This window comes from Taeniopygia guttata, chromosome 2, assembly GCF_048771995.1.
Source record: "Taeniopygia guttata chromosome 2, bTaeGut7.mat, whole genome shotgun sequence".
In the NCBI taxonomy this organism is placed as follows: Eukaryota; Metazoa; Chordata; class Aves; order Passeriformes; family Estrildidae; genus Taeniopygia; species Taeniopygia guttata.
This window is the reverse complement of record NC_133026.1, coordinates 41,470,938-41,483,197: the sequence shown is the minus strand read 5'-3', so window position 1 is coordinate 41,483,197 and position 12,260 is coordinate 41,470,938. Positions and strand designations below refer to the sequence as shown.

Genomic DNA, 12,260 nt, shown 5'->3' with positions numbered 1-12,260 from the left:
ATAATATTTCTTAATACTGGTTTTATTTTTATGCTTTTCCTGCTTGTGATAAATTGTTCTATTTTAATAGCAAAATCTCATTTAGAATAGCAGTAATTTAGTTGAAGCTGATCTTTATGGAACTGAAGTTGGCTCTTCAGGTAAAAACTGTTAAACTTAGTAGTAATTTCTGTTGAGACTATCTTTCCATGTTGAGCTCCTTCGATAGGAGTAGTATCTGCATATTTTGTTCTGAATTAATTTGTGTGTCAAGAGAAAAATCTTGGTGTTACAACAGTGAAAGTAAACAGCGATTAGTAGTGCTCCAAAGAAAGTGAACAAAATTTTAGAAATTATCAGGAAAAAGAAGGGCTAGTACTTAGATTGCTCTAACTCTATCAAATACTTGTAATGAATACTTTTATCAGTCCCTTTCCATCTCTGAAATATAAAATTGGAGTGGGAATAATGAAGTACTTTTCATCATATTTGTTATTCTTCTGTACAGAACGAACTCTGTGGGATGAAATTTGACTTCTTTGTAGTCTTTTTGTTTTTCTGGCGATGAGAATGGAAAGGGCAAATCAGTATAGTAAGTGCTCTGCAGTGGCTGAATAGGAAGTATTTGCTTAACTGTTAATAATAATATTGGTAAGGGGCACCTCAAAGAAAAGGAGCTGAAAACAAAAAACAACACCAAAAGGACATAAATAGAAAGTAGAGAATATTTTGGGATAGTTTGGATGCCAAAAATGTTTAGAGATTTGAAAAGTAATTGAAAAGCAAAATTTGTTAGAAAGTTTTGGCTAAATGAGTGGGAGGCTAGTAAATACAAAGCCACTTTCTGCCACAGGAAATCTGAGGCACAACTTTTGGAAACAGGAAGCTTTAGAATGGGGAGCATCTCACTGGACTACTTGTATTCTTGCATAGTGACCAACAGTGCTGTGGTTTGCTCCTTGTTCCTGTGCTTATTGTGCAAGAAAATAAAAGTATTTCCTTAACTGAGCTGTGGTGGACATAAGTAGCAGAGGAACTAAATGGAAGAGTATTTCAGATAGTAGGAAGAGGGTTCTTGCATTTTCCTTGAAGACTGGTGGGTTACAGAAACTTGGCATAGGAAGTTGGAATATAGATATCTTCTGGAATAGATATGTTTTAATTAGCTTGAATCTGTCGAGTATAAAACAGAAATGCTGAAGAAAACTATACTTCTTAGTTCTGTGTTACAAATCAGGCTAGGTCACTTTTCACTTGAAATGTTTGCTAGTGAAGCACTTTTAATTCTCTGCTTTTGTAAGCCACAGAGCAAATAGCGAATATCTATCTTCTGTATTTTTAAACTTAACAGTCCAGAAAATAAAATGTCCAGAATTTATGTGCTTCAAATGACACCGCTGATGACTCTGCTTCTTTATCAAAAAGTGGACTGTACTTGAAGCAATTTTGTGCTTACTTATTCCTAGAAACTTTTCTTGTGACAAGATTTATATCTTGTTTTTAATATGCTTTTTTCCTTTTCCCCCCCTGTCTTCTCAGTATTAGAGTATTAACTGAGAATAATATTTTACCTGGCTTTAGCACTGCATATAGTGTGAACTTGAATTTCACCTACAAGTAAGATTTTAAATTTCTCTCTGCTTTTCTTTATAAAAGAAAGGGATCAAAAGCTTGAATACTACAATAATCAGACTTTGGAGATCATGTATCATTTGCAAGGTAGCAATTCTTCACAGAAATTCCAGAAACCAGAAAAAAAAAAAAAGGCATTTATATTCTTTTTCTTTTCTTTTTTTTCTTTTCCTCAAAGTTTCTTACTTCACATTCACTGCCTGGTAGGAGGTAAAAGAAGTAAGGACTGTTTCATTTCGTTGTGTTGCTTTTTTTCTTTCTCTTGTAGATGATGGTACTTTATACTAAATGATTATTAGCATGGGAGTGGAAACATGCTTTTTAAAATGTTTTAATTTTACATAAAATAGCATTCGGCTATTTTTAGACACCTTACTGTTTCAGCTTAGGGTCTGGAATTACATAGAAAGGTGTGTAATGACACTGAGATGGGTGTATGTTTGACTTAACTTCTGCATAATCGAGGACTTCACAAAAATCTGTATTTTTGAGTTTTGTTAGATAGCTCTTACCATTTAAAGGACTGTCACGATGTGATTTGTTATTCTGCTGTCAGCAAGGTTGGATCTCTTTATTCCTCCCTCTCTGTATAATTCATACTCTGTAGTAAGTGGAAACTGCCAGTTACCTGTCTCTCATCATGCTGTTATAAACAGGCAGATATTCATATGTTCTGAGCTTCTGGAGTTTGAACAGAATCCAAGCTCTGTCTCTGGTGGGAACAGCATCTGGAAAGTTGGAGTCTGAGTGTTTTCTCCCAGCTTCTTCTGCAGCTTAAATTCACCTTTTTCATAGGAATACTGAGATGCAGAAATTTCTAGCTTTTCTTTAGAGTCATACACTTGAATGAGGTAGAATGAGAAGTGAAAAATATGCAGCGAGTGGTATATATTATATTATGCAAGTGGGATATAGTTTAAATGTGAAAAAACCAATAATGGCATAACCAGGCAAGCAGTGGAAGGGTTTCCAAGAATACTGGTGAAGTAACTTAGTGACAGGTCATTCATACTGGAGAGAGAACACATTTTTAAAGTATTGAATAGATATTGTTGGAAGGGAATTTGTAGAAAAACATGTTAATTTGGAGGATATTTTTCAAAGCTGAAGCTATTTCACTGTTTCTGTGAAATACTCAGAGAAGAGCATTCCTTCTTGCTGTACTGGATCTAGATCAGCATTAGTTTCCTTTCTTTTTCACAGCTACTGTCTGCTTCAAAATGCTACTTAATGACTTGCTGTCATGACTGTTTTTAAAACTTCAGCTGGGGATTGGAGTGGTGGAGGAAATTAAGTAGAGAAGTGACTGAAAAAAGAAAGAAAAGGTTGTATACTAAACACTAAATTTAGTTGCATCCTAATGAATGGTCCTAAGGTGAGCGGTGCAGTTAATGAGTGGATGTAACACAAGCTAAGTCTCTGACTTTGTTTTAAATAATTGTTATGTGGTAATGATAAAAAATAAGCAGTAAAAGGAAAGTGTTCTCTGGCAAATAATTCCCATGCTGTCAGATAGTCTTAGTGTTCTTGGTATTCCCATACAAGTCTCATTTCACTTAATTACAGATTGTTCAACCTCCATAAGTGCAAATCAATTGTATTGGAAGAAATCTTCTCTGGATAGGATTGCTGGTTCTTTTAGACTATTCCAAGTGAATATTTTGTACAAGCTTTATCTGAAACATTATTCAAATTTGAATTCAGTGATATAAAATGCTTTCAAGAAGGAGTAGGCTTATGCATAATTTCTGTGGTAACTTCCAAGAATAATTTTGTATCCAGGAATTGTCACAAGCTTTTTAGTTCTTGTGTTTCATCCTCCTTTTTTTCTTGACTGTTAAATGATGGTGGCTGTAAAAGCACTACTGAAAACAAACACAGGTTTTTAAACCAGCCCTTAATGCCAGTGCGTGCATTGGTTGCTGGATTTGCATATAACCCTTGTATATCTCAGTGTGTAGGTATCAGGAATGTGACAGGGAACAGAACCTTTATCTTGTGAAGTCACTTCTGTGCTCAGATGGCAACTTTCAGCTTAGGTCTGTGTTAGAATAAAGAGACAGACTCCTTTGTTTTAGGTCTTTTGGTTTTGAGGTGCACAGTGAGCTAGCTGCTTAAAATTGGATGGTGTGGATTCATCTTTAAGCTGAACTCATTTGCTAATTCCTTGCAACGGTAAATTGCAGTCCAATTCCCTTCCTTCTGCTGCCACCTTTTGTGTGGGTTTTGTCATGCTTCCACCTGGGCATCAAAAGTAGAAAAAATGGCATCCTACTAAAAAGAGCTTAGTTCTCTGACCAGCTCTCCGAGAAATGTATGCCTCTGTCTCTGGTTCTCTACTGGCTTACCTTCCTGGAGTAATGATGGGGAAAAAAAGTCCAAACCTACTCCTGTCAAGTGTCAACTGCAGTAGCAGTTTGGCTATAATGTGAAACAGCACCTGCAGTAAATGCCTCAAAACGCAGCACTTTTATCAAATTGTTATGAGGCAGATGTGTAATTATTCTCCACAGCTGGAAGAATGACTCTCATGGATCTTTGGTTTTATCAGGTTTCTTGTAATGAATGGCCACAGAGATACCTTTACATTTTCAAGTGGATCATTGGCTGGGTATTTTTAACATCTGCATGATACCTTTTCATAAAGCCAAATTGGTGAAAATTTCAAATCCTTTTCAGTGTTGTTTTGATTCTTCTGTGCATGTCAAATTGCTTTGCCTTTTGAGCTTCAAATGTTCCCTCTGTTGGTGTGCTTGTCTGCTTCCTCTTCTCATCCCTGACCTATGGAAGTCAACTGAAGAATGGCACTTCTAATTAAAATATACAATGAAATCCTTACAGTAGTGAGGCTGATAGGGAAGCAATGCTTGGCTGATGATAGTTGTGTGTTTGACATCTTTCTTCCTCCCTTTAGAAGCCTCATGAAAATAAGGTTGTTCACTGCTTCTAAAATCTTTCTACAGAAATGGAAGAAAATCAATTTAGGATTGAACATGCTGAAATGATTCTTGATGAAGAAAAGATTTTATGATAGAATGATTATCATAGTCTCTTGCTTAAAAAAATACATATATTGCCTTACTGAAGATGATGAAGCACTATGATATTCTATCAGAAAAGTTAGTACCATAGATGGTGCTTGACAGAAATGTGCAAAACATCATAAGCTGGTCCCTGTGCAGTGCTGAAGTTTGGATGTTATGTAGATTCTGTTATTTGCATTTTAATATTTGTGAATGATTATAATATAAATGAAACAGAACTGTGTCTAAGTTTATCTTTTATCAGTGTTTGTTTACTTAGGATGCATTGGAAAATAAGTAGATGGGAATTAAAACACAGAATGATGGCGTCTCAAAATTGTAATTACTTTCTGATAGTGTGTGACTTCCCATAACTCTCAAGCTGCATGCAGGGGTTGGTTTTCTGTGCTGTATATGTGCAGAGGAGTAAAGGAGTGTCATTTTGGTGATTATTATTCAGAGAAAAACATCTGTGGCACAGTGCCTGTGAAAATGATGATTATCAACCATAAGCAGATATGACAATTCACTTCAGAAATTATTTTATTGATCTCTGGAAAATTGCATTTACTTTTCAAAATAAACAAAATTGTTAGCTTCTGGTAAATGGTGAAAAACACTTCTGTTTCTTTGTGAACAGGAAGCGAAATCTCTTGGGAGAATGAGTCATGAAAACATGAGTATAGTTTGAACTTACTGTTCTTCAATTCCATTATTTTAATTGTTAGGAGTTTTGATATCCGAATGGAAACATTCATAATGCTGCTTTTTTATCTTGGGGATGGACAGGCTATTAAAATAAAAATCTTAACCCAAATCTGTTTTAGCTAAGCATACTTTAGCTAGCTTTAGGTCATAAAACCCATATGAATGCAAGTTACAAATTAATCTTTTATTAGCTTCTTTATTATTCTTTTATTGGTTTCATTTTATTAGCAGGTGAAATGTTGGTGCAATGGTAAGGTGTAGCCTCAGGAAAGAAAATTTTCAGTCTTTTTGGGATGCTTCAGCCTGTGGATTTCTTGACTCATTATTGGCACTGTGCATTACTAATGTTGAAGAGCTTACATTTTCCTTTCATCAGACTTTTCGCTCTCTTTTTATTTATTTAGTTGTGAGCCAGAAAGCAGTGAGACCAGAGAAAATTAGATATGATAATAATAAGAGGGGCAGATCAGTCATACGAACAGTGCTGAGGGAAGAGCAGGGATTAGACATAAAGGCCCATCAGTTACTGTCATCGCTTTGATTTCCTGTGAGAGTGACTTTAATGGCTGTTGTAGTATCATTTATAATTAGAGTGCTTTTAGCAGTGGAAAACTTTACATAGGTTTTCACATTTCAACAGAAATGTTAAATTCTGAGTTTTGCACAGCTGTGTGTCAATGCAAAAAGGATGCTTGTCATTCCCAGTGTTGAATCTCAAGAAATTCTGCAAAAGAGGAGTCAAGTATTTGGCTGGGACATAGGTGTTGACAATGTGCTGTAAAATTCAAAAGTGCCTGAGGGGTTGAGTGTGCAGTTCCTGAAGAGTCCTCTTCTGGCAGTGACAGGAAGAAGCTGTCAGAAGGAATTGGATGCTTCCCCCATTTTCTGGGGATACGGCAGGCACAGTACTCTTCTCCTGTTCTCTGTGGCAGTGGAGGAGGGGAATCCAACTTGAAAAGGTTTTGAGTGGTTCCAAAAACTGTCTCCTGCAGACATTCACATGCATACTCTCTGTGACTGATTTTGCAAGTTTTTTAAATTGCAAATTTTTATGTTTGTCATGGAGCCTTGCCTACAGATAGCTTCATGGATAGCCAGAGGTCCTGGTGCTGAGCTCATTTAAAGTTTGTATGTTACAGATGCTCTCTAAAGAATAATACCAAATTTAAGTGCTGGAGTATTTATGTTGTGGGCTGGTGGAATTTTCTGGCATGTGGTTTGGAAATGTTGGGTCACTATGGACGGATGAAGGATGTAAAGGGACTGAAAACAAAGAGGTGAGGAGAGCTTGTTTATCAACCTGCAGGAGCTGACCATGGACCAACATATTTAGCTCTGATGCTTGGCACACACCATGTATGTGTGAATTCCAGATTGCCAGTCTTCCTGACTGGATGAGCTACATAGGACTGGTGACTCTTCTGTGCTGCAAGGGGAAGCAGAGGGCTCTAGGAGACTGACTGGCAGAGGTGGTCTCTCCCTGGAGATCACAAAGCTCCATGCCTTGCCCTGCAGCAGAGCTGAGTGTCAGGCGCACCAGGCAGTGGATCCATGGGCAGCCCTTGCCAGGCTGTGTACTTGTGTATGTAGAGATTTGGGTTTACCTGGTGTCCCTGTAGCAGGACAGACTTCTTGAGCACCACCCACTACTGAAACTAGAGATAAGCTGTTTTTTCTGATCTTTCTCTCCTTCTCTAGTGATCCCCAAACTCCATGCCCTAAATGGCTGTTTACCAGAAGTTGCTGTGAGCTGCTGCATACCTTGGCAAAACTTGGAAAAGCCATCTTAATGCACTGTGGTCCCACAGTCTGAACCAGTGCAGGGATTTTTCCATATTTGTTTTGTGCTAACTTTTGTTACATGCAGATCTATAGCTCTCCCTCAAGAAAATCAAAACATAGTAAAACTTTACCTCTCAAAGGATATTGTTTTCTTTTAAGTGAATCTAATGGGAAAACTTTGTTCTACTTTGCTGCTGTTTGTCTGAATCTTAGGATCTGTTTAGCTATATGAAATTAGCAGATGTATACTTTTATTACTGTGATAGTATGATACTAAAATATCAGTGAATCTCAAAAGATTTAATTCTAAAACAAAAATAACTTTTATTAACCTGAAAGAGAAGTTGATTTTTCAATTAAAAAGATGAAATTATCTTGTTCTTCCTCTATACCCTAAATTTAGTTTAGAAGGTATTCTGATACTGGTCAGTTTGAAAAGCAAGCATTAGTGAAGTATATTCCACTCTTATATACTAGGAATACCCTTCTTCTGTGGAATATATGTTTGAAAAAGGAAATCCCCTTCTCTCCCCCAAATATCTTTTCCTCTGGCTCTTATTTTAATTGTAGTTATGTCTAATGCCTAAGCCATACTCTTTCAAATGGAAGATGAATTATGAACGTAGCAACCTTCTCTGCCCTTCTGACAAATTACACCTGATGCTGCTTTTTTGCCTTAGAGTCAAATCTGGTTTTAATGCAATTGTGATTTATCAGCCAGGGTGGAGAATTTTTTAAAAGATACTTATTATTGTAATCTTATTGGCCACAGTAGCAAAGAATATATTCATTTCAAAAACAGTCAGGCCATCATTCTTGGAAGCATTTGTAAATGTTAAATCTAGGGCAATGGAATAATAATTATTTCTATGAGATTAGTAGCTCTTTGCACACTGTCAATGTGATAACCCATTTTTTAAACCTTCAAAAAGCCTAAAGTCTCTTTTGTGTGGCAGTGGCAGAGGGACTGTTACTTGATTCACTCCTCCTTGGCAGTGCCAAATAATCTGCCTTGTCCTTTACAGTCAGCGTGGTGGTAACATGAGGCCTGACTTCAATTGCAATGCTAGTTGGAACCTGTTCACCTTGGTTTGAAGATTACCACAGAGTTGCAAAAAGTGACATGGAACGTATAAGAAGAGCGATTATACCCAAGGAGTACTTTTGTGTAGGAATATTTTTGTGTAGCAGGCTCAAGAGAAGTTCCTCATGTTGATGGTGACTGCCTTAGCAATGTTGTAGGTTGCCATTGTTATTTGTGCAGGTTTTGAAGGAGAGGAGGAAAGGTGTTTTACTCATGGGGCTGTGTATTTTCTTCACTGTCTTAAAGTCTGCTTAATGTTACTCTCTGAATTGGTTTGTGTTTCATGAGGTAAAGTTATTCTGTTTCAGTTTTAACCTTACAGATGCAATCAACAGATCAAATTGAAGGGAAAAACTTTTTTATATTGCAATATTATACATGATGTCCCATGGTGATCTGCTGCCCATCTGAACTTGACTGAGAATTGGTGTCCTATAGACCTCCAGGATAACTTGTGTTTGAGGTCTGTGGAGAGCAAACTAAGATAGTAACACTGACAGATGGTTAGATAAAAATCGAATCTCCTCACTGATTTGTTAGGTTGTATGTTAAAAGTATTCATACTGCAGATACTATTGGAGATCTATTTCTGGCCTTTTTTGTATATTGGGTTTATCCCAAGTCTATCCCAACTCCAAAATGCATTGATTTCTTTAAGACTTGTTTTGTTTAGAATGTGAATATTTAATTGGTGTGTGGATTGGCCTTACCAAAATTGAACCTCGTCTGATGCTGAGAACAATACTACACTGTTTTGGAAGTTCACCAAATGAAAGCGTTAAGATTTTCAAATGAAAGCGTTAAGATTTTTTTCTTCCTTGCTGTTCACACCGGTTTGGTGAATTGTAGGTCAATGGCTTCATGAAAAATATTTGTATTGGCATTGTTGTTACTCTGTCTGCAAAGTCTTTCCTCAGCTTTCCTAAAAAGTAGAATTGTAAGAACTAAGCAGCATATTATTGTGTAAGAATTTGTGAAGATATTTGCAAAGACCAATTTCAGGCACACCAAGAAACAAAGGCAATAGCTCTAATGTTTCCAAGAACATCTCCTGAGCCATGCATATGGTTCAGAAAGGAATAAATCAGTAACACCTCCAGATTTAGGTTTGTGAGAAAAGTAGAACAATACAAATGTATAGCCTGAATTGTAAATTTTTGCTTGTGTAAAGGTTGCTAATAGCACAATCCTATTGCTTGTTTTAGAGCATCTCATCCTCACGAAGTAGAAGCTCATCTCTGTTGCCACCTGGGACAGCTAATTCTGCATCTCCCAGTGGCCAGAAATACACAAATCAAAGTGGGTCAACTGTTGTAACCATCACACATCACAAATCACCTGCAGCTGCTCGAAGAGTGAAGAGCCAGCGATCTGGTCAACTCCATGAAGTCCGAGAGGTAAGAGAGAAACATCTGCTGTTTTGCTATAACTTGGAAGTGCTTATTTTGCCTCAGAATAAGCAATTGAGTCTGTCAAGTTAGTGATTCTCTTTGTTTCTGACTTTATGACAGCTTTGTTTTGATCCCCTTGCTGAGCAAGAGGTGAGCTTTAGTTCTGGTTCAGCTTCAGGTCAGGTGTATATAGATTTTTTTATGCTGATGTTAAAATTGGTGTGTGCACATGCTTAAAAGTGAAGTAGATTGGCAACAGCTTCCAGGCTTTGCAGTGGTATTGCAGGACTGGAGGAAAATCTCTTTGAAGCTATGTGCAGCAATACCTTTCAGATTGGAAAGTGGGCCCTGAAGCATTTAAATGTAGCTGGAAAAAACCTACTTGAATAAGTCTGATGAATGTGTGAATGAATGCTTAGCTCCCCAAACTCAGCAGTTTGTTGCTATGCTGCTGCAATCTTAACTTTGTGTCAAGTTTATATTTCTGGCCTTGCAGAGAAAAAACGGTTCATCTGTATCAAATGGATGGAAACTAAAGAAGAAAGCTTGTTTCTTTTAAAGCCTGTTTGTACCAGTGTTTAAGAAATTTAACTCATGCCGATTTAACTCTGTCTTTCAGACAATAAAAATAGTACAGGTTTAAGCTTAAATACTATGGCAGATTTTCATAGAACACACTTTAATCTTTCATCTCTTACTCTTTTCTGCTTTGTCTTTCATGTTTAGAATTTGAATAAATTTTTGGGATGTACTCTGAATGAAGGCTTAAATTGCACATCCTGAGGAGGAATGCTTGTTTTTCTTCTAGTAGACATTAGAAATGAAGAACTGACTGTCTGAATGTCACCCACATTTTCTTTACATTAGAGAAAACATACATCTATTTTTTTATAGAAATATCCCGTCTTCATCTACCAATCGTCTCCCCCAGGGTTACTCCTAGCATGCTAAATGTATTTGCTCTCATAGGTTGAATTCAGAGTGCACCTTAAATCTATTAATAAAATCAACAGTGGGAGTAGTTGCAATTTTGTAAAATGAAGCTGAATAAGGCTGAAAGCTATTTGGGAGAGAGTGTTAGTGTATGTGCTGATCATAATAAGTTGGGAAGAGACAAAGCCGTCAGTTGCAAAGAATACACCTGGAAGAAATAAATACTAACCTACAATGAGTAAGAGATCAGGTATCCCTGCATAAAAGGCCAGTGAATTGCTGACTCACTTGTTTGTCGTGTATTGCAATGTGATGTCATTCCAAAAAAGGTAACTGTTACAGGACTTCAGTCTGTAATGATGGAAGGTAATTATTTTGTTCTGCTTGATGCAAATGGTACCTCAGCTTCAGCAACACTTTTTTTTTAGAGGGCTGCAATAATAATGGAAAAAAAAAAACCCGTCAGACATTGAAGATACAGTAATGGCTGAAAGAAACGAGTGCTGTTCTGGGAGGGAAAATGGTACTAAGATGAATGATGCATAAGCAAATTTCATAAGATGATATGTGAAGTTTAAGTTTTTAATTGTTGGATATTTTGTGTGTGCGTGCGCTGCTTCCTAAAGAACAGCATAACAGTGGAGAAATCAGGCCTTCTACCCTCTTTCCCAGTTTTGTGTAAAAAGTGGCTGCTTAACTGATGTTACTTCCATCTTGTGAAGGGCTAAGTCTGTTTCTTCCAGATTAAGGAAGGAGATTTTATTTCAGCAGTATGCTCTGTTCACTTCCTTCTCTTCTCCCTCATTTTCTAGAGTGAATGAAATAGACTTGGGTACATGATACCTGAGTTTTCAGGAAATATCTTTGTTCCATGTATGAGTCAAGCAGTGACTGTTAGATCCACCCTCCCTTGTGAAATTTATCAATTAAGAGGTACGTCCAGAGCCCCTCACAAAAGTGTGCTTAAATCTGTTCTAGTCCTGATTTTTAATCTGAAACAATGAAATGTAGGAGCTAAACATACAGTGAGAGAGAGAGTTAATCCTTTCCTCAATGCCCAAATCTTTGCTTTTTATTTGAAATTTGTTTGGTATGATCTGGATGAAGGGAAGAGACTGCAAAAGGATTATAGATCAATGTTAGTGTTCTCCAGATTGATCAATGCCACTTAAGCTTTGACAGGCAAATAAGTTTTTTTTGTTTTTTGTTTTTTTTTTTAATTGTTCTATAAATATGACTGCATTAACTAATTTTGCACCTTATAAACACAGTGGCTGAGTCAACGAAAAAGTTTATCTGCTTCTGGAAAATGAGAGGAAGCATATGTTTTAAATTTCACAACAATATTATGATATGGTAGTGCTACTGTGTTATATGAGAGGTCTTTGAAAAAACAGTAATGCTACAAAAAGAGGCATCCTTCACTTGGCTTGTGTGGTGTTTGCTAGCTGGGACAATGTTCTTGAGAAAGTGTTGAACTCGCAATTTCTTCTGAATTCTGAACTTTCTTGATCTGGCCATATTATTTGGAAAAAAGTGAGGTGTATCTCCATGTTGTATATGGGGCAGAATATACTCCTATATTTTATATAATGCAAGATGTTTGGTACTACTTGATTGTTCTTTCCCCCCTCTTTTCACTTCATTATAAGAATAAACAAAACAGGAAGAATGACAAGAACAGCAATGTTTCCTTCTGTGTTTTTTTCTTTGATTTAGTTTTTGTTG

General features: G+C 36.7%; 1 protein-coding gene across 2 annotated transcripts in view; it reads left to right on the top strand.

Moving 5' to 3' along the window:
• OSBPL10 (oxysterol binding protein like 10) overlaps nucleotides 1–12,260 on the top strand; it is a 113,549-nt gene that overhangs the window by 34,426 nt on the left and 66,863 nt on the right. For both annotated transcript variants that reach the window (XM_030265011.4, XM_030265010.4), the window contains exon 4: nucleotides 9,414–9,605. In XM_030265011.4, the coding sequence (XP_030120871.2) occupies nucleotides 9,414–9,605 (192 nt within the window). The remainder of the gene's footprint in view (nucleotides 1–9,413; nucleotides 9,606–12,260) is intronic.